Source organism: Tachyglossus aculeatus, chromosome X4, assembly GCF_015852505.1.
Source record: "Tachyglossus aculeatus isolate mTacAcu1 chromosome X4, mTacAcu1.pri, whole genome shotgun sequence".
NCBI classification, from domain to species: domain Eukaryota; kingdom Metazoa; phylum Chordata; class Mammalia; order Monotremata; family Tachyglossidae; genus Tachyglossus; species Tachyglossus aculeatus.
Window position 1 is genome coordinate 1,113,628 of NC_052098.1, and position 22,534 is coordinate 1,136,161.

Below are 22,534 nucleotides of genomic sequence, written 5' to 3' on the forward strand. Positions count from 1 at the left end.
CGATTGCAGCCACATCTTGCTTTTAAGCGGTCGCTGCCAGGAAGCGGTACATGATTGCCCTTCTGTTTAGACAGACTACCACATCCAGATGACAAATAGCTCATGCCAACAGAGCTGGGACATGAGACTAGATGGAGTGGAGCGCATTCTGCCCTGCCTCAATCTTGGATTATTTTGGTACCAACAGCAACATGGCAATTCTCTCGACCGGGTCGAACGTAAGTTTTCGAATGGGACCCGATATTTTGCATGGACACTGACATTAACAAAGCGTCTGGGGACTTTCTTGAGCCTTTCTAAGTCAACCCTTGTATTCTAATTGCTTTCCTATCAATAGTCACGGAATTGCAACACTTTAAATGTCTTCCTGGCTTTACTTAGTACTCAGACAAAAGTACGACAGTGATTAGGGGAGACTTTGCATTAAGAACTGAGACATACCTGTAATAGCGATCTAGACAGGACACAGGGTGATTGTTCGCTAAATTCGCAGAAAAAATCCTAATTCATATTAAAGAAAAAAGAAGTAGAGTTATTGTCAGTTTTAGGCTCAAGTGCAAAAACCACCTGACAAAAAACACAGTCCTTCAAAACGCATGGACATCTGAGTTTATAATGCGCCTCCCCAGATGATTTTAAAATTAGCTACCGTGCTGCAAAATTATAGAAGCCAAACTATAAACACCAGAAGTACTTCAGCAAAGTCAAGGATAGGTTGATTTTCAAGAGGAAAATGACATAGAAAGGACAGATCCAAAGAACCAACTACAAGCCAAGGACAACTGAAGGGAAATCGTCCATTTGTTTCCGAAATGTCCTCTCTTCAATAAAAGCGGTGCCCAGCATTGCCTAGGCTTGCCCTATTTTCCAAACCTGCGGTTTGTATACTTACCAGTATGCAGTGTAAATTAATTAGGTTGACCACTTCACAGACTGTTTTTATCCTGTCTATAAGTTTGGCAAAATAGTGGACCATTTCTTCCCGTTTAATGATCTTTGCATATCGAGGGAAGGTCGGAGGAAGCAGCCTCTGGTTGACGAGAGGTTCGAACCCCATCATGATCGGATGATCTGAAAACAAAGATTTCATAAAAAGACCACTGGGTCAAACATTTGGGACTTTCGCCTCTCCTCTGTTTACCCCCCACCTTGTCATTAAAGGGTCTGAAACGTAGTCCACATACTCCCGTAGAGCAGAACAAGAGGCCACATTCAAAGATTCCCAATATACGTTCAGCTACATAATAGGCTCTTCACAGTTGAGGTCATTTCCTCTTATTAAAGTGAAGCTGAAAATTTGATATATGTAGGATTATTACTACGACTCGGGCGTGGCCACCGAGCTATTCTCTGGAAGTACATTTCCTCCTGAAAGGGGCATAATAAGCTCTCACTTCAGGAAACAGCCGGCCCCAAAGAAGATACAGAATGCCTGTGTTTACACAGCACAAAGTGAAGTGGAGATTTGGCCATTATTTGTTATTTTGGTCCATTTGAAGAGCCAAACTGGATTACTAAGACCGTAAAGTGCACTTGGAATTACCCAATTTAGTGGTCCAAATTGGCCAAATTAGCTGGATAATTTACAAATTTCCACTTCCCTTTGTGCTGGGCAGACAAAGCCTAGGGGTTCTTTTGGGACAGGACAGTTATTTTTGCTTTGTTCACATCATTACATGAAAAGCAAACAACATAAAAGGATGATCTTATAAGCATGTATTCACCACTGCTGCTGAAAGCTTCATTCGAATAGCCTCTTGAAAATGTCAGGTGCTTAACCATTAATGCATAGGAAACCGATATCCTCGGACAGACATTTTTCTAAAGCATTTTCCAGACCTTTGCCTCTAAAGAACCGTTGACCTGAACTGTTTATTTTCATCTTCGTTCCACCATTTTTAAGACTGGAACTACTAGGAATGAACCACCATTTTCCTCAACTGGACAGAAAAATCAGAGAAAGCAGCACCTTTTAATAGTGACAAGAGAAACCCACTGTCCTTTTGACGCAGGATCCGCATTAAATGCCCGGCCTGCAATCAATATGCAATTTTCAAAAGCAATGCCTTAAAAGTATAAAACGAGTCATTCTGCTTTCCCTACTAGAAATGCAGGTCACACCAACAAAACGAGTCTGGTTTCTTATGTGTACTGCTTCGCTCACAGAGTTCTGGTTCTGATTAGTCCTCCTCTACCCCAATTATATAAATTCACCTCAGCCCAAACGTTGGCAAATAATTAGGTAGAGAAAGGTCAAATGTTTGGATTCCAATTACGTCTGGGAGAGTTCTGGAGGGGAAAAAAAACAAACCACAAAAACATTTTTGCTGCACTCAACTTTCTAATTCTCCGTCTCTGTGGAAACTTGGTTTTTCAATCCAAGATTTAGTTGTTTTCTTATCTGAAATGACATCTCAGTCACTTTGCCAAGCTAATGTTCTTTCCTAATTGGAGTTTAAATACTAACCTCTTTCCTCCTTCCTTAACTGAGAGATCCGTCACACCTACATAAATCCAAAGTCCAGGATACTCAACTAGCCAATTATCTGATTGAACTCTAACGTCTTAATGTCCCTCATCCTCCGTTTGCCAGAGGTTGAGTTTCTCAACCCCTGGGTGCTGGGAAGACCTTTTTTAATAAAAGTTAAAAAACTGAAAAAAAAATGGCATTTGTTAAGCGCTTACTAGGTGGCAGGCACTGTACTAAGCACTTGGGTAGATATAAGATCAACAGGTTGGACACAGTCCATGTCCCACATGGAGCTCAGTCTTAATCCCCATTTTACAGATAACAACAATAATCAAGGTACTCATTAAGCACTTACTATGTGCCAAGCACTGTTCTAACCGTTGGGGTAGATATGAGATGATAATAACAATAATAATAATAATAATAATTGTATTTGTGAATTGCTCACAATGTGCCAAACACTGTTCTAAGCGCTGGGGTAATAATAATAATAATAATAGTAATGATGGTATACAGGGTAGGGGTAGATACAGGGCAATCAGGTGGGGCTCAGTTTTAATCCCCATTTTCCAGATGAGGTAATTGAGGCCCAGAGAAATGAAGTGGCTTGCCCAAGGTCACAAAGTAGACAACCAGCGGAGCTGGAATTAGAACCCATGTCCTCTGACTCCCAAGCCCGTGCTCTTTCCACTAAGCCACACTAATTGGGTTGGACACAGTCCCTGTCCCACGGGAGGCTCACAGTCTTCATCCCTATTTTCCAGATGAGGGAACTGAGGCCCAGAGGAGTGAAGTGACTTGCCCGCTGTCCCACCGCAGACAAGTGGCAGAGCTGGGATTAGAACCCAGCTCCTTCTGCCTCCGAGGCCCAGGCTCTAGCCATTAGGCCACGCTGCTGGTCAGGCTGGAATGGAGATTGAAAACCGGGGTAAGACCTATGAGGGATCAGGTCAGTCGAGGGCCCTTTCTTTGCCCCGACCCCCAATTTGGGCCGCAACCTGGTAGCTCGACCACTGCAGTGCGTGTATGACGCACGCCCTGAGTACTCTCCGTGGGCGGCCGAACCACCATCCCCCCTCTCCCCGGGAAAGTCAAGCCTTCCCAGTCCCAACTGAACCTCGATCGGAACGGCTGCCCCAGTTCCGGGCCCAGCTCAGACTAAGCCAAAGATGTTTAGCCTGGGCAGGACTCTAGGTTGGGGGTGGGGGCCAAGCAAGAGAAGGGGGATTGTTATATTGGACTCTCCCCAGTGCTTAGTACAGTGCTATGCACACAGTAAGCACTCAATAAATATGACTGACTGACTGGAGGGCTATGAGGGAATTTGCATTTGATTTAGACGGGAGCGGGAGAGATTCAAGCAAGGGCTTCGAATCAAGTCAGTTGTTACAGGTCTAAAAGCAGCATGAGAAGCGGCATGGCAGAGCGGATACAGCACAGGTCTAGGAGTCAGAAGGTCATGTGTTCTAATCCCTGCTCCGCCGCTTGGCTGCTGTGTGACCTTGGGCAAGTCATTTTACTTCTTCGTGCCTCACTTACCTCATCTGCAAAATGGGGATTAGACCATGAGCCCCAGATGGGACAGAGACTGTGTCCAACCCGATCTGATTGTATCTACCCCAGCGCTAAGTACAGTGCCTGGCACATAACGCTTAATGAATATCACCATCATTATTATTAAGACACTGGAAGATGATCAGAGCGGCAAAATGCAGGATCCAATGGAGGCTCAGATATGAAGGAAGCCGGGTTAATCGAAGGGCAGGAGGACAAGGAGACGGAAAGAAGCAGCTTCACATTGATGCTGTCAAAAACCAAAGGCCTTTCCTTCCCCTGGAAAAATCATCACTACTATCACGGTTTATTGGGCGTCCACTAGGACCTCTGAAACGTTCACTAAGAGTAGAAAACAAGGTCCCTAGTATCCTCAAGGAGCTGACAATCTAAAGTGGGAGATAGGGAGAAAGGGGAAACAGAATTGGCAACAACAAAAGTAGTCAAAAAAATGAAACAGATACACTCAGGAGTTCTAAGGGTGACCGAGTGGGAGATGGATAATACCTCTGGGGGGAGAATGGGGAAAATGATTCCAAAAGGCACAGGAAGCCAGGAGATAATAATATGATAATGGTGGCATTTGTTAAGTGCTTACCATATGGCAAGCACTGTACTAAGCACCGGGGTAGATACGAGATAATTGGGTTGGACACAGTTCCTGTCCACATGGGGCTCACAGTTAAAGTGGAGGGAATAGGCTTTATAATTCCCATTTTACAGATGGGAAACTGAGGCCAAGAGAAGTGACTTTTCCAAGATCCCATAGCAGACAAGGGGCGGAACAGGGATCAGAACCCAGGTCCTCTGCCTTCCGGGCTTTTTGCTAGGCCATGCTGCTTCTCTAACAAGTAGGATTCTGGGCTGATGCTGCATAGAGAAGTACCGTGGCTTAGTGGAAAGAGCCCGGGCTTCGGAGTCAAAGGTCATGGGTTCTAATCCCCGCTCCGCCACTTATCAGCTGTGTGACTTTGGGCAAGTCATTTAACTTCTCTGTGCCTCAGTTCCCTCATCTGTAAAATGGAGATGAAGACTGTGAGCCCCACATGGGACAACCTGATTACCTTGTATCTAACCCAGCGCTTAGAATCTATCAATCAATCAATCGTATTTATTGAGCGCTTACTGTGTGCAGAGCACTGTACTAAGCACTTGGGAAGTACAAGTTGGCAACATATAGAGACGGTCCCTACCCAACAGTGGGCTCACAGTCTAGAAGGGGGAGACAGAAAACAAAACCAAACATATTAACAAAATAAAATAAATAGAATAGATATGTACAAGTAAAATAGAGTAATAAATATGTACAAACATATATACATATATACAGGTGCTGTGGGGAAGGGAAGGCGGTGGGGATGGAGAGGGGGACGAGGGGGAGAGGAAGGAGGGGGCTCAGTCTGGGAAGGCCTCCTGGAGGAGGTGAGCTCTCAGTAGGGCCTTGAAGGGAGGAAGAGAGCTAAGTTGGCGGAGGTGGGGAGGGAGGGCATTCCAGGCCAGGGGGATGACGTGGGCCGGGGGTCGACGGCGGGACAGGCGAGAACGAGGCACGGCGAGGAGACCAGCGCCAGAGGAGTGGAGGGTGGGGGCTGGGCTGGAGAAGGAGAGAAGGGAGGTGAGGTAGGAGGGGGCAAGGTGATGGAGATCCTTGAAGCTGAGGGTGAGGAGTTTCTGCCTGATGCGTAGGTTGATTGGTAGCCACTGGAGATTTTTGAGGAGGGGAGTAACATGCCCAGAGCGTTTCTGGACAAAGACAATCCGGGCAGCGGCGTGAAGTATGGATTGAAGTGGGGAGAGACACGAGGATGGGAGATCGGAGAGGAGGCTGATACAGTAGTCCAGACAGGATAGGATGAGAGCTTGAACGAGCAGGGTAGCGGTTTGGATGGAGAGGAAAGGGCGGATCTTGGCAATGTTGCAAAGCTGAGACCGGCAGGTTTTGGTGACGGCTTGGATGTGAGGGGTGAACAAGAGAGCGGAGTTGAGGATGACACCAAGGTTGCGGGCTTGTGAGACGGGAAGGATGGTAGTGCCGTCAACAGTGATGGGAAACTCAGGGAGAGGGCAGGGGTTGGGAGGGAAGATAAGGAGTTCAGTCTTGGACATGTCATTTAACATGTCATTTAACTTAACTTAGAACAGTGCTTGGCACATAGTAAGTGCTTAACAATAACGTTCTTGATTTTCTGCTGATGGTTTTGTTTGCTTGCGACCATCTCAATCCTACATAAAAGATGCACTAATGAAGTGCAGGTTTTCCTCGCCGAAAAAATGAGGGGACAGTTTTCAAAAATTACATCTGGCATATACAAGAAGCCAATTTTTAATCTTCCAACGCAGGAAACCATGATAAAATGTACCAGAAAACACAGTGTTGCAAACCTGATGCAGCACAGTACCACACACTTTAGAACTAGTTGACACATATTCAGTCATCACAAAACCCTGCCAGTTCCATCCTCACTCCACCTCCAGCATCCATCCAGCATCCAGCACTTGCCCGGACTTCACTAGCATATCAGCCTCTTCCCGGACCTTCCCGCCTCCAGCCTCTCACCTCTCCAGTCCCTACTTCATCCTGCTGCCCAATCGATCAATGGTATTGAATGAGCGCTTTTTGTGTGCAGAGCATTGTACTAAGCGCTTGGAAGAGTACGCTACAATAGAGTTGGCAGACACGTTCCCTGCCCACAATGAGTTTACAGTCTAGAGGTGGAGACGGACGTTAATATAAATAATCTGTCATCTATAAATTAAATACTAACCTACTCACTGTACCTCATTCTCATCTCTCTTGTCGTCAACCCTTTGCTCATGCCATCACCCCCCCACCTGCCCTACTGCTCTTGATCAATCAATCAATTGTATTTACTGAGCGCTTACTGTGTGCAGAGCACTGTACTAAGCGCTTGGGAAGTACAAGTTGGCAACATATAGAGACAGTCCCTACCCAACAGTGGGCTCACAGTCTAAAAGAGGGAGACAGAGAACAAAACCAAACATACTAACAAAATAAATAGAATAGATATGTAAATAAATAGAGTAATAAATATGTACAAACATATATACAGGTGCTGTGGGGAAGGGAAGGAGGTAAGATGGGGGGATGGAGAGGGGGGCGAGGGGGAGAGGAAGGAAGGGGCTCAGTCTGGGAAAGCCTCCTGGAGGAGGTGAGCTCTCAGTAGGGCCTTGAAGGGAGGAAGAGAGCTAGCTTGGTGGATGGGCAGAGGGAGGGCATTCCAGGCCCGGGGGATAACGTGGGCCGGGGGTCGCTGGCGGGACGGGCGAGAACGAGGTACGGTGAGGAGATTAGCGGCAGAGGAGCAGAGGGTGTGGGGTGGGCTGTAGAAGGAGAGAAGGGAGGTGAGGTAGGAGGGGGCGAGGTGATGGACAGCCTTGAAGCCCAGGGTGAGGAGTTTCTGCCTGATGAGCAGATTGATTGGTAGCCACTGGAGATTTTTGAGGAGGGGAGTAACAAGCCCAGAGCGTTTCTGGACAAAGACAATCCGGGCAGCAGCATCAAGTATGGATTGAAGTGGGGAGAGACACGAGGATGGGAGATCAGAGAGAAGGCTGATGCAGTAATCCAGATGGGATAGGATGACAGCTTGAACAAGCAGGGTAGCGGTATGGATGGAGAGGAAAGGGCGCATGTTGGCAATGTTGTGGAGCTGAGTCCGGCAGGTTTTGGTCACGGCTTAGATGTGAGGGGTGAATGAGAGCAGAGTCGAGGATGACACCAAGGTTGCGGGCCTGTGAGACGGGAAGGATGGTAGTGCCGTCAACAGAGATGGGAAAGTCAGGGAGAGGGCAGGGTTTGGGAGGGAAGACAAGGAGTTCAGTCTTGGACATGTTGAGTTTTAGGTGGCGGGCAGACATCCAGATGGAGATGTCCTGAAGGCAGGAGGAGATGCGAGCCTGGAGAGAGGGGGAGAGAGCAGGGGCAGAGATGTAGATCTGGGTGTCATCAGCGTAGAGATGATAGTTGAAGCCGTGGAAGCGAATGAGGTCGCCAAGGGAGTGCGTGTAGATCGAGAACAGAAGGGGACCAAGAACTGAACCTTGGGGAACCTCCACAGTAAGGGGATGGGAGGGGGAGGAGGAGCCTGCAAAAAAGACTGAGAATGAATGACCGGAGAGATAAGAGGAGAACCAGGAGAGGACGGAGTCTGTGAAACCAAGGTTGGATAGCATGTTGAGGAGAAGGGGGTGGTCCACAGTGTCAAAGGCAGCTGAGAGGTCGAGGAGGATTAGGATGGAGTATGAGCCGTTGGATTTGGCAAGCAGGAGGTCATTGGTGACCTTTGAGAGGGCAGTTTCCGTGGATTGTAGGGGACGGAAGCCAGACTGGAGGGGATCGAGGAGAGAGTTGGTGTTGAGGAATTCGAGGAAGCGCGTGTAGACAACTCGTTCAAGGAGTTTGGAAAGGAATGGTAGGAGGGATATGGGGCGATAACTAGAAGGTGAGGTGGGGTCAAGAGAGGGGTTTTTTAGGATGGGAGAGACATGGGCATGTTTGAAGGCAGAGGGGAAGGAACCAGTGGAGAGTGAGTGGTTGAAGATGGAATTTAAGGAGGGGAGAAGGGACGGAGCGAGAGATTTCATGAGATGAGAGGGAATGGGGTCAGAAGCACAGGTGGCCGGAGTAGCACTTGAGAGGAGGGAGGGGAGCTCCTCTGAGGATACTGCTGGGAAGGATGGGAGAGTAGCAGAGAGTGTTGAGAGGCGGGGACAGACCGCCAGTTCCCCATCTTCAAAGTCCTACTAAAACCACATCTCCTCTGGGAAGTCTCCCCTGACTATGAGAAGCAGCTTGGTTTAGTGCAAAGACCGCAGACTTGGGAGTCAGAGGGTATGGGTTCTAATCCCGACTCCGCCACTTGTCAGCTGTGTGATTTTGGGCAAGTCACTTAACCTCTCTGTGCCTCAGTCACCTCATCTGGAAAATGGGGATGAAGACTGAGCCCCATGTGGGATAACCTGATACCTTGTATCTACCCCAGGGCTTAGAATGGTGCTTGGCACATAGTAAGTGCTTAACAAACACCATCATTATTATTATTATTCTCTTTCTCCCCACCCAATTTTTCCTCCCTACTGTGTCACCTTTGTGGACAGGGAATATGTCTGTTTATTATTATACTGTACTCTCCCAAGCGCTTAGTACAGTGCTGTACACACAGTAAGCACTCAATAAATATGTTTGACCGACCTTTGCCCTTGAGTGGGTGTCCCATCCCCGCACCCCCCTCCCCACCCTCCCACTTTGGTAGTCATCCCACCTCCACAGCCCTTATGCATGTACCCTTATACTTAGTCACTCCCCCTTTCATTTATTTTAATATTTGTCTCCCCAGCTAGATTGTAAACTCTTTGAGAACAGGAATCATGAATGTCCTCAGTCTGTTCTACTCTCCCAAGCGCTGAGTACAGTGCTCTGCACACAGTAAGCGCTCAATAAATACTGCTGATTGAGCTTCCAAATCAAGGACAGATATTTCACCAGAAATGTGAAAACCAAAAAACACAAATGAAAACAGACCCTTTAAAAGCAAAATGGAACAAGAGTCAGCAGAGAGGCAGCATGGCCTAGTGGAAAGAGCGTAGATCTTGGTTCTTATTCCGGCTCCACCATTTGTCTGCTGAGTGACCCTGGGCAAGTCACTATGGGCCTCAGTTACCCCAGCTGTAAAATGGGGATTAAGACTGTGAGCCCCATGTGGCACAGAGACTGTGTCCAACCCAATTATCTGGTATCTACCCCAGTGCTCAGTACACTAAGCACTAAACAAATACCACAGTGAATTAATAATTAATTGAAAAGCGACCAGCATGATTTCAAATGATAAAGGAGTCTCTTGGAGCCAAAGCTCTACCCGACCCTGACAGGGGCTCCAAATGATGATCAAAATAAAACACAAAGGGGGATGATGGTTCAATTATGACCACTTAAATGCCCAGTTTTTAAGCACATCACAAAGTCAGGCAGACAGTAGCATCTGTTGATAACCTTCCAGGTTTCATCGCCCCTCTTCCTCGAAAAAACCATTAACGGAACTTTTGTCATCCATTAACTCTAGGGTTTGTTGTTTACGAGTCAGTGTTCAGGCCCAAACCCACTGATGACCACAAGAAATTGTCTAGTCTACAAAAACGGTTTGAGCAATTTAACTAACCAACCAACCAAAGTGAAAGACACCGGATCAAGAGTACAGTCAGCACTCTTTTCTCTTGGCTGGGCAATTAATAATAATAATAATAATAATAATAACAACAACAACAGTATTTGTTAAGCGCTTACTATATGTCAAGCACTGTCAATTGTTTCCCATTCCTAACAAGTGTCTATGAGCAAGATTCCAGCTTAAATCAGAGCTTTCCAGAGGCCTTGCTACTTCAAGAGGTTTCAGTTAGGATGCTGGCCTTCAGTTAAAAGTACCAAAGATGAAGCACCACAAAGAGACTCCCCGTGCAAACAACAGGTGGATTTACAACAAAATATTCCCATTACACCTGAACAAAACAAGACATTGACATCCGAAGTTAAGTCCTCCAAATTGACGCTCTGGCCACTTCCTTCCTAAAATGGAGTTATGATTTATCCTCAGGTATGAGAAAGGAAAAAACCCAAATCTTATGATGCTCCATCTTCAGGTGAGTGATTTATCCAAGTTAGGCCTGCAATGAAAAACAACGACCCGGAATTTCTCCAGAGACTACACTGGAAAGAATTTGGGGCAAACAGTTCACAGGTCGCCAACACCTCATTAGCCTGCCAGTTCCTGTCTGTTTGATTGCAACCAGAGATTTCCTTGATGAAAACATTTGTGCACGGGACACTGATTGTAACTAAATATGATCATAAAGACAAGGCCAGAACAATATGCTGCAAAGGGCCAAATTCTGCACAGATTGCTCAACCATTCTCAGAGGGTGACCAACGCCTCCGGGCGCCTAATTTCCCTCCCAGCCTGTGGAAGCCACATGAACTAGAATGAACTTTCTCTTGCAGTTTCAAGAGGAACGGTCGTTAGGGCCTGAAATGGATATCTGATGATTTCATGCTTCGCTCGGCTACACTTTCATTTTTAATTTCAACAGAACTGGAAGCAACAGGATTTACAGGTAAACCAGAAGTAAACCACAGGACTATATTCTCCCTTTTGCACATCAGTGGGGGTAAAAAAAAAAATCCAGCTTTCTCTGCATCATAAAAGTTGTTTGATTATAAGAGTTGTGTCATTTTGCTGATACTCTTAAGCCCAGTGGTTGATAGAAAAGGAAGAATGAGGAGGATGTGAAGTTGGCCTCCTAATGGCTGGTTTATTTCAACCGTTAACTCTCATATAACTGGAGTTAAAATTTGCTGAAGAGTCACTCAAGAGGACCACTTCTCCCTCACCGCCCAGACAGAGCCGAGAAAGCATTTAAAGACCGCCTATTTGGACTGTGATTTTGCTGAAGAGAGGCCTGGCCTAATTTGATACCAATCCCCCGTTGAATGGCTCTGCCTATTTTGGTGTTTTGTACCAGTTCCTATGCATACATAGGCATACCGTTAGCACTCAAACGCTTCAGAACAGTAATTCTTGAAGTCAAATGGATCTGGTGTTGGGGCTTTCGACCTAGTTCTGAACTGCAGAGCGTTAAACCTATCTGCAAAGACATTAACTTTATCCTGGGGAAATCATAGGGGTGGTTAAAAAAAAAAAGAGGATTACCTCCTTTTGTGGTATCATTCTGAGCCTGGATGCCGTGATGTAATGAGTTGTGAACCGCACAAAGAAGATCTGCTGCTTGATTCATCAGTTTCTGGGCCTCTGAGACAGCACTCGCCTGGGGGGAACAACCCCGCAAGAAATATTTATGCCTGATGTGCTTTAAAATCCCCAATCTTTCAATGGTCTACACAAACGAGGAGGGTTCCAAAACTTCGGCCGTTCTAGGAAATCTGACGACACCAACAGCCCAACCCTAGCTTGACCAGGGGCTTAATTTCTAGTCGCATCTATCTCTCGGGCTTTATCTACCTCCTCCTCCTGCCACATAAAACCAAGCCCAAATAAGAATATGAAATGGTGGCCAACGCCAGTTGGAATTGGAGGACTTGGGCTTTGTTTCTGCTTTCAGAGATGGGAGTCAGACTGCGGAGGTTGAGCGAAGTGCGGTTGGTACTCTCCGCTGTCTGTCCGGGCCAGGTTTAGTATGGGGCTACTTCCTTAGGAGCGGCTTGGGGGGTGGGGAGAGGGTAGGATCATTTCTAACCCCAGCAAATCGGGGGGGTGGGGGGGGCCTAAATGGAAGAGTTCAAAATAGCCTGGCTCAGTCCGGCCATTGCTTTGCCGCTCCACCAGTCCGAGGACATGGGGTAGACTGTAAACTCATTGTGGATGGGGAATGTGTCTGTTTATTGTTCTACTGGCCTCTCCCGAGGGTTTAGTACAGTAAGCGCTCAATAAATACGACTGAACAAATGAATTTTTAAAATCCAAGCTAGCTCTAAAGCAGAGGCTGGGTTAGAGTATTTGTTAAGTGCTTAGTATGTGCAAGGCACTGCACTCAGTGCTGGGGTAGATACAAGTGCATCAGATTGGACACAGTCCCTGTCCCATATAGGGCTCCCAGTCTTAATCCCCATTTTCCAGATGAGGTAACTGAGGCCCAGAGAAGTAAAGTGACTTGTCCACAGTCACAAAGCAGGCATGTGGCAGAGCCAAAATTAGAACTCAAGTCTGACTCCCAAGCCCGGGCTCTATCTACCAAACCACACTGTTTCTACGATTCCCAGAAGGTACCTGATAATCAGGCCCTTCAGGACCCTTCATCTGAGGCCCAAGTCAACGCCCAATCTTGAATTGCACTGAAGCCTCGGGCATGCTCAAAGAAATGTTCGGCTTGACCACAACTCTAATCTGAACTCCTGAACAGTAGAATTTTACAACTTCTTCCATATACTCTGAGCCATGAGAAATACACATAATTTTTGGGGGGATGTAGTTCCGCTGTGCTGAAAAATTGTTTTGAATATCGCCAATGATACACAGCATAATTATGCAATCTTTCAGAGCTAAATAATGAATCTGAATAAAATAAACAAACCAAGGTATTTGGGAAAACAATAAAGCTAAGGCCAAACCAGGAAAACTTCTTACCTCTTTTTTAGTAAAAGCTATGAGAACTGTCAACAATACCCGGGTAAATTTCATTCTGCTGAAAACTGCCAGACACTGCTGATGCTAGAAGAAAAGAAAGACCTTGAAGTTAACACATACACTGCCTTCCGAAACCGAGGTTTTATTATATGCAATATTTCTACACTGGTCTCTAATAGAGAGCATCTACTTCCTTCCAACAGGAGAAACCCAGCCAAATTCATTACTAGAAAATGTATTAATTACTCAGCGATCTTTGATCCTGAACTACTTAGCAATACAGCAGCACTAAAAATCCACAAGAGAAAAGAAGGAAAAAAAAAACCCAAAACCCCAGAGCTCCCAATTATAAAACTGATCTTTTTCTTGTGCTCGAAAGTGGTACAGTCTCAGAATCTAGTTCACACAAGAACAAGGAGGAGTATCTGATGGAAGGCCCACTGTCCGAGCCCTTGGCTTTAAATCCGGTTCTGCTACCGACTGTGTAACTCCGGGGAAGTCCTCGAAAGAAAATGGCCCAAATCCAACTTCTCCCTCCCTCACATGGCCTTTGGTCTACTTGACCCTATGGCTAATACCAGCCAGTGTATTCCAGTGGGGTCAATTTTTCATCTTAGCCTGGCAGGGAATTTCAGGCAGGATAAAAGGGGAGAGGGGAAACACAGGGATGGGGGAGGAGGAGAGAACAGGGAAAAGAAGGGAGAGGAGGAGGAGAGACTGGGGAAGAGAAGGAAAGGCAAAGGGAGGGGGAGGAAGGGGAGGAGACAATAACAAGGAAGGGGGGGAAAAGAAGGAGAAGGAAGAGGGGGAGGAGGAGAGAACAGAGAAAGGAAGGGAGAGGAGGAGAGACAGGGAGGAGAAAGAAAGGCATGAACAGTAGAACCTCCTCCAAGCGGGATCCTGAGCTGACATTGCTGCAGTTCAGCAGGGTCTTAAAAGTTGCCATAGTGGCTCCAATCGATCAATGGTATTTACTGAGCACAGGGCACTGAACTAAGCACCTGGAGAGCGCAATACGATGGAGTCGGCCGGCCCGATCCCTGCCCTACGTACGACGCTGGGCTCGGGATGGCTGTTGATCAATGGCACCTCTCGAGTGCTCGCTGTGAGCAGAGACCCGCACCAAGCGCTTGGAGAGTACAAGAGAGTCAGTAGACCCGATCCCCGCCACAGCCAACATCTTGGCTCTACCTCCAGCCCCTTTCTGCCCAAAACACTTCTCCCCATCTTTGAAGAGTTCCTTTACAACAGCTTCCCTATACGAGCCCCCGTTCACATTACGATGTCAGCATTAAAAGGAAAGCCACTCGGATAGTCTCTCCCGAAAATTAAGTTCAATTACTTCCAGTTCAACATCCGGATCTCTCTCTTCTCCTTGCCGACTTCGAGTGCTCTAAAATGAAAGGATTTGGAATTACGACCAAAAAGTAATAGTATTACGCAGAAATACGGAGGAATCTCCTGCAAGTTTTGGTCAAAAGAACTAGGCTAGATGAGCATTCACTTTAAAATTCTAAATGAAACCACTCTGCCTAAAATGCACAAAACTAGATGTCGGCGTGGACCAGATAACGTGAAATCTATTCCCGCTCTTCTCTTTTTGATTTACCTTGGGTAGTCGTCAGAAAAGCCAAGGACAGTGGCTGATTTTTCACCTAGTAGCCTAGGAAGTTTTTGTTTCCTAATAGTTTTGTCCCTTTGGGGCTCTCTGTACCTTTTTTAAGTACCTCTGTACCTGGTTCCATAGGCAAGTGGTTTTAATGTGCCAAAAGCACAAAACTATCAGGAAGTCAAAACATCAAAGGCTAGTAGGTTCAAATTCACAGTCATTCACAGCCGCTTCCTGATGCGGCTAGCCGACAGATGTCGAAAATAGATTCTGTAATGAACGTTCAAGTGTTCAAATAAATTTCAAATGATCTGATGTCTCAAACAGATGGAGGAGCTCAAAAGACTGCCCTTGGTTAAAAAACAAAACAAAGCAAAACAAACAACCAACAAGCAATCCACGTGGTGTGGATTGTAAACTCTCTGGGTCAGCAATCAACAGAGCTTTCAATTAACCTCAGCATCTACTTTGCAAAGCTCCCTCTCCCTGCCAACCCACCTTCTGCACAGAGACATGTCAGTCGTCTTTCGCACCAATGGTGAAATTCACCTGCCGGGCATATGGGTGACCGAAGAACCCGACGCGGGATCCGCGGTCCTGACTGTACCTGGCACGCCAAAAGGCCGCCTCCTTTTGTGTTGTCATGTTGGATGTCCGTGGCGGCCGGCGTCTATTTTCGCCTTGGCCTCCTTCTTACCTCACTCTCCTCGCGCTCCTTTTCTGACCGTCCTGCGCCACGCCGCTCTATTCATTCATTCAATTGTATTTACTGAGCGCTTACTGTGTGCAGAGCACTGCACTAAGCGCTTAAGCTCTATCTGCGCATGTGGCGATCACTTGGAGGCGGGGCTAGAGTGGCCACTCCTCACTGACGGTAATTCTGTCCTCGCCCGGCAGCTGGGCAATACACCTTAGCCCACTGCTAGCAGGCCTTCTCTGCCGCCTTTCTGAGGTCCAGGGGTCCCAAGCTGCATGGTGACCTGGGGGGTGGTGTCTCTCCCGTACCCAGTGCCTGAAAGGAGCTTGGGTCTTCCCTGGGGAACTTGCAGAACTTGCATTAGATGACAAATAATAATAATAATAATAATAATAGTACTTGTTAAGTGCTTATTATGTGTTCTAAGCATTGGGGTAGATAATAGTTAATCGGGTTGGACACGGTCCCTGTCCCACACGGGGGCTCACACTCTTCAACGCCATTTTCCAGATGAGGGAACTGGGGCCCAGAGAAGTGACTCGCCCAAGGTCACACAGCAGAAACGAGGTGGAGTCGGGCTGAGAACCCAGGTCCTTTGGACTCGCGGGCCAGGGCTCTAGCCACTGAGCCACTCTGCTTCTCTTTCACAGATCGCCCAAAGGGGCTAAGACCATTCTTCAGCATCATCCCAGTACTGTACTCTGGGCCTCCCCTCCCCCTGTGCCCCCAGCTTCTTGGGGCAGGGTCCTCCTCTGGGGGAGCCCAGGGCCTAGTAGACACCCCAAGGAGATACCCTAAACCCTGACAATTGGGGACCCCTGGCCAGACTGGCACAGGCACACTGTCTTTCTCCACCAGCAAGGCAGGACGGAGAGTGCCCTCGCCAGTTCCACCATTCTACTCTTAAAGCAGTTTTGTGCCAGTGGCAGAAACGATGAGTTCCTTATAGATGCCTAGGGGATTCTAGATGCACAGAAGCACCTACCAGACACTGAAACTAGAAAAATCGGGCTTACTATTAATAAGGTTATCTAATGAGTCACCGGTTTGGTGACGGTGGAGGTTTGAGTTTTTGGAACAGTTTTTGCTCTTGACTTATAAAGAAAATTCAGTCATCACTGCTCCCCGATTTGCTGGGAAATTTTAAGCTACACTCAGGGATGCCTAGACTTGCTACCCTGAATGTAGTCGCACACATGTGTGTCTGTGTGCGCGCACATACAGAAATAACATAGCACCTATCAATGAGGAGTACAGAAAAAATATTAGACTGTAAATTAATTCATTTGGTCAGACCTTCTAAGAGTACAGAAGGGATAGGAGGGTTCAACATTTCACTAACGAACAGAAATGAAATTCTCTATGTGGCTATCGGCAATCAGTTTACCAGAAGCATTCAGTACTAACATCCTTCATGTTTAAAGAAAAAGGCGTAGCGTGTGAATTCTACCTCTTTGTACGAAATCAAGTGAAAGACAAAGTCAGATTTCCAAAATGGATGATGAAAATTTGCACGGTGGAAAAAATGGGGATACTGTAAGGAAAAAACAACCTCCAACAACCAGGAAAAAAATATATATGTACCTTTACTCTTCTTTGCATGTCATCTTCTACATCTTTTAGCATGCCTATAATTGAGACATCAAGTTTAAAAGGTGACAGAACTACTCTCCCAAAGAAAACACACAAAATGCAGAGCACAAAGTAGGATTCTTGGAGCAGGTTTTACCTGTTACTCGCAGATCTGTTACATTGTTAGCCATTTTAAACCCATAAGTCATGGACTGGAAATCTTCCTGAAGAGAAAAGGAATAAAATGAGAGGGTCAACTCAAACCACCTGAGCAGGAGGTAAGAGCCAAACTAGTCAATTATCTTTTTTAGAGAGTCACTGCTTATTGAGGGGGAGGCTCGGCCCATTTATCCGAAGCCAGAATTGGAAGTCTCAGCTTGTCTCGATGCCCTTATCACATTAATATCCACGAGGCATCCGCCTGAAATACAGACTGCTGATTCAAACTGTGCCCTGTCCTTGGGTCAGCTATTTTAAACACATCTGCCATTTAATGTCGTCTTTTTTGGTGAGGCTACTTACGGTGCCGAGAAAATTCGTATTTATATCGAAGCACTCAGACCCATGGATGCAAGGAGACTCTAATGATCCACTGCTGCTCAAGTTAGGGCAAGATGCCTTAGGGACAATCTGCAAATACCTCACTGCGCCCTGAGCTTTGTGAAAGGGTATGCCACCTCATAGCCAAGGCTCATGACCCGAGGAGCCACAAACCAAAAAACACAATCTGACCAAAAGCCGCAGGCCCCCTACCCCCCAGCCCTGCCAAAGAACAGTGGGCAGGCATTCTTGGGGAGAGGAGGCAAATGGCAGACAGAATTGGGCAAGGGGGGAGAGTGGCAGCGACAGCAAGCAAGAGCCAGTCGGGGCACGGGTGCAACAGTGAGAGTGGAAGAATGATAGTAAACTGTGAGCCTCCCGGCAGCTGAGGCTTAACTACCTCCGCCACAGAGCAACAACAGCATCCGTTCCAAAAGCCATGGCCCGGAATAGTACCGGGTATCTCGTAGCAGGTGCCAGAGTTTGTTTGGAGTTTCTCCCTGTGTTTTCGCGATCCTCCTTTCGATAACTATCCCCTGGTTCCGTTTTCAAAGTTAAATGCTGGCTTGGGCACCAGACTGCAAACCTGATCCATTTAAAATGGTCATGTGACATACTGAATTCCTGATTTATGACATTCCAAATGGTGGCTTTGATTTCCCAGATCTAAACAGGGTGGACCTTGGTTACTTCTCTCCCCACAAAACCCCAGGATAAATCAACTAGACCTCTCCGGGGAATGGCCGGTTTCCAGCTCTAGGTATTCAGGAGAAAGGTGATGGTTGCTTATAGTGCCACTAGAGTCATTCCAGGCAACCCCATCATCAGGATGCTGTGCAGAAGGAGGGATTTCTGCCATCCTGTTGCTGACGTTGGGATGACGTGAGATAATTCTGTCGCCTCTGGGTCCAAAATAGCCTTTATGTAAAAACCATGGTTCCTACTAAACTGGATAGTCTGGATGATTGGGTTTCATCTTCCTAAGTTGCATCCCTGCTTAAACTATGAGCTGTATCATTTTGAAAATGGCCGGGACTTTTAAATGTCTGAGAGTGACCAGGATTTTTTGGGGATAAGACCTCCGTGAGTTGCTAAGAGATGAATTTTGTTTCACCCGAAAAAAGAACATCACCTCTGATTCACCCAAACACTCCTTTCTCGCCTGGACTCTCCTTAAACCCTCTTGCCCAAATACCAAAGGGATAACATTTCTTGATACAAAGAGGGCAAGATGCAGGGGTGTAGATTTCACTTCAAGCGTGGAGGCTTAGCACAGTGTTCTGCACATAAGAAGTGCTCAATAAATCCTACTGTTTGGAGGCACACTTGGAGCAGGACTCTGAGGGGACAGGGTGGGGTGAGGGAGTGAGAGTCAGGTAGATGGACACACACACAAACATGGAAAGCAATCAGGGCTTGGCAGGGGGTGGGTGGGTGAAGGGGATCTCAACTTTGGTCCCTTTCTTACTGAAGCCCACAGACCCAATTCCGTGGGGGCGATGGCTCCATCACCTTTGTGGAGTTGAGACCCCAGGCATGAGGTAAAACCCAAAGTCCTTTCTTAAAAGGTTGCAAGTAAACGACTCCCTTAAAAGAAAAAAAAAACACTCCTCTAATTTTGCCCTGCTCTTCACCTTCGATTTCTTTTGTCTACTTATTGATTAGCTGTTCTTCCACAAAAAGAATGAAAACAACATTTGCATTAAAAGGAATAAAGTAGCAGCAGGAGTGCCGACTTTTTGTTTTGAGCTGGGGGAGGGGGGTATGGACTGGAGGCATGGTTTTGGAGGGGGGAAAGGGGAGGAAGAGGAACAAAAGCCAATGAGAGAAGTGGGGGATGGAAGGAGTAGAGTAAGCTCACCAACAACTACGCTGGGGTGTGCTGGGAGTCACCCCATGTCCTGGGCAGCTCCCCCCACCCCTACCAACTCCATGGGATTGCAGACCCTGTCCCCTGCAGAAGTGTGTAGGGGGAGGGAGGAGGTGGAGGGAGGAGAGAGACACCTGAAGTGACCTGGAGCAGTTTAGACTGTCCCCTCCAAATACTGTTTAACACTCAAGTGCTCCCATCATCAGTTATCCCCTACCTAGATTGTGAGCCTCTTATGGGACAGGAATTGGGTCTGAACTGGGTATTTTTGATTTAACAAAGTGCTTAAATATACCATTTCTAAATAACTAAGGTGCAGGGAGGAGGGAGGGGGGAAGAGGAAGAAAGGAGAGAGGGAGGAGGAAGAAAGGAGAGAGAGAAAGGAAGAAAGGAGAGGAAGAAAAGAAAGGGAGGGAGGAAGAAAGGAGAGAGAGAGGGAGGAGGAAAGGGGAGAGAGACAGGAAGGAAGGAGGAAGAAATGAGAGAGGGGGGGCGGGGGGAGGGTGGAGAAAGAGAGGAAGATCAAGGTACTAATTCCTCAGCCATACTGGCTCCTTGGCCAAACCACTGTAACAGGCTACAGAGACTTACCTCTTCAAAAACAGCAGCTTTGTTTACTTTTTCCCTTGCAATATCACAGATTTTTAAGACTCCCAGAGCAAAGGCTTTCATGGCAGGATCATCTATGACGTCTGGATTGTGGATGTAAAGACATGTGAACACCGTCTGGGCCAAGGAATGACCTTCTAACCACGTAATCTATGAAGAGATGAAAACTTGTTCATTGTTTCTGTGGGGGCGGGAAGCCAGGGAAAGATGTGTAGTTCATGAAGCCCAAATTGCCCCAATATTATACCTCAATAGGGATTTTACCCTAGGGAAAAAATACAGGCTTCCCTTGAGGACCCATGTTCAATTTTCTTGGTTTTTGTGTGTGGCAAGCAGTTTTGAGGTACCATGGTTTTCCATGGCTGTGGAAAACATACAGTCATTTCACTGCAAGCAGGTGGCCAGGTGATAGCATCATGCTTCTCCATTACTGACTATATCAGTATATCGTTAGCTTTACATGGGGAGCTTAAGTGAAACGGTAAAGTTACGGTAACAGTGAACTTTAGACAGTTGCATTACATTTAATTTAATCCCCACAATTGACAAGGGAAGCCTGCACATATGTATTTTTAAAATAGAGTTTTGAGAATGAACAATCACTTGTAAATAGACCAGATTCTTACCAAGCAGCAAAAACACGTATCCATTATCCCTATTAACTCGGGCAAGGTTAGGTCTTTAATTTTAATTGTACCATCCTAAAAATGTTAAAGAAAAAGAAAGAGGTTGGAAAACTTAGAAACATCAGAACAACCTTCTCCACCGCCCCCCACTCCTTTGCCGCCCCCACAAACTGAAACCAAAGTGTTTTTTCCTAGATTCAATCCCAAGGGAGACAGCTGAATTTTGGACTTTGCATTTAGTGGATTCTGTTCATCGTTGGTACCAACAATCACTCGAACAATTGTATTTATTGAGCACTTCCTGTGGGCAGAGCACTGTACTAAGAGCTTGCTACAATGAGAAGTAGCATGGCTCAGTGGAAAGAACACAGGCTTGGGAATCAGAGGTCGTGGGTTCTAATCCTGGCTCTGCCACTTGTCAGCTGTGTGACTTTGGGCAAGTGACAACTTCTCTGTGCCTCAGTTACCTCATCTGGAAAATGGAAAATGGTGATTAAGACTGTGAGCCCCATGTGGGATAACCTGATTATCTTTTATTTCCCCCCCCCCCCCCCGCCCCGTGCTTAGAACAGTGCTTGGCACATAGTAAGCACTTAACAAATGCCATTATTATTATTATTATTATTACAATATAACAGAGTTGGTAGACACGTTCCCTGCCCATGACAAGCTTACTGTACCCAAATCTACGGAAAACGAGTATTATGTAGCAATTTTAACCATTAAGAGAAACATCATCATCGTGATATTTATTAAATGCTTACTAGGGGCCAAGCACTGAGCTAGGATACAAAAGAATCAGATCGGACACAGCTCCTGTCCCTCCTGGGGCTTAACGACCCAAGAGGTGAGTGGGTAAAATGACTGATCTTTCCTAATATCTGACACAATTGTGAGCCCGCTGTTGGGTAGGGACTGTCTCTACGTGTTCCCGACTTGTACTTCCCAAGCGCTTAGTACAGTGCTCTGCACACAGTAAGCGCTCAATAAATACGATTGATTGACTAAAAAGACTTTTATCCCTAGAAATGGCCAGCCCAGGATAGAAATATCATCAAAGCTAACGGAAAAACTTCTATACAACTTATATTACTATACATTTTGTACCAACAACGGGCTTCAATCAATGGTTTTGGGTTTCTTTTGTTTTGGGTTTTTTTTTCCCCCAATAATCTATTGATGTACATATATTATGAAAGAATGTTCACGTGTTGATAAACGGGGCAAACGTTCAGGTTTCAAAATGCAACACAAAGCAATATCCGAAGACCTTTTGACCAGCTCACTGAAATACTCTGGAGCTCCTGGGCTGAAAACGATTTTCCCGAGTAAGTGCATGATTAATCTATTTCCTCCTCAGATTTGCTTTGTGTTTAAAATGTGGAATTGGCCGAAATAAAAGCAGGTGACTTTACCTTGACTGCCTGTTCAAAATTGAGAACTTTTCTATTGACCTGATTTCCGATCATACCAGCATCCATCTTGGGATCCATCATTTCAATAGCAGACATGGCTTCAAAAAGTCCAAAGCTGGGGAAAGGGAAGTGACATATCACTAAATAATCCCCTTTCACCATGACCACGCCTTTTTATTGTTGGCACTGCTCTCTGACACTTCATTTGAAATGCATTTCCCTTCTCTGTATAGACATAAGCATGCATGTGCATAAGATAAATACGTATCAGTAAATGCCCTTTCCAAACCATAAGATCCTTCCATTTAGTGGCTTTCCTTGATTATTCCACAAACGGGGGAAAGAAAAGAATTTTTTAAAAAGGATGCACTATTACATTCTCTCAAAACCCTGGCTATGTCAGAGAAAGAATATATTTTC

General features: G+C 46.2%; 1 protein-coding gene across 5 annotated transcripts in view; it reads right to left on the reverse strand.

Annotated features, from left to right (window-relative positions):
• Positions 1–22,534, reverse strand: part of NAA35 (N-alpha-acetyltransferase 35, NatC auxiliary subunit) — a 48,156-nt gene that overhangs the window by 20,337 nt on the left and 5,285 nt on the right. For all 5 annotated transcript variants that reach the window (XM_038769808.1, XM_038769807.1, XM_038769809.1 and 2 more), the window contains 10 exons: positions 22,115–22,229; positions 20,700–20,774; positions 20,056–20,223; positions 17,212–17,278; positions 17,067–17,110; positions 14,519–14,569; positions 13,177–13,260; positions 11,746–11,860; positions 893–1,071; positions 442–501 (listed from right to left, as the gene is read on the reverse strand). In XM_038769808.1, the coding sequence (XP_038625736.1) occupies positions 442–501; positions 893–1,071; positions 11,746–11,860; positions 13,177–13,260; positions 14,519–14,569; positions 17,067–17,110; positions 17,212–17,278; positions 20,056–20,223; positions 20,700–20,774; positions 22,115–22,229 (958 nt within the window). The remainder of the gene's footprint in view (positions 1–441; positions 502–892; positions 1,072–11,745; positions 11,861–13,176; positions 13,261–14,518; positions 14,570–17,066; positions 17,111–17,211; positions 17,279–20,055; positions 20,224–20,699; positions 20,775–22,114; positions 22,230–22,534) is intronic.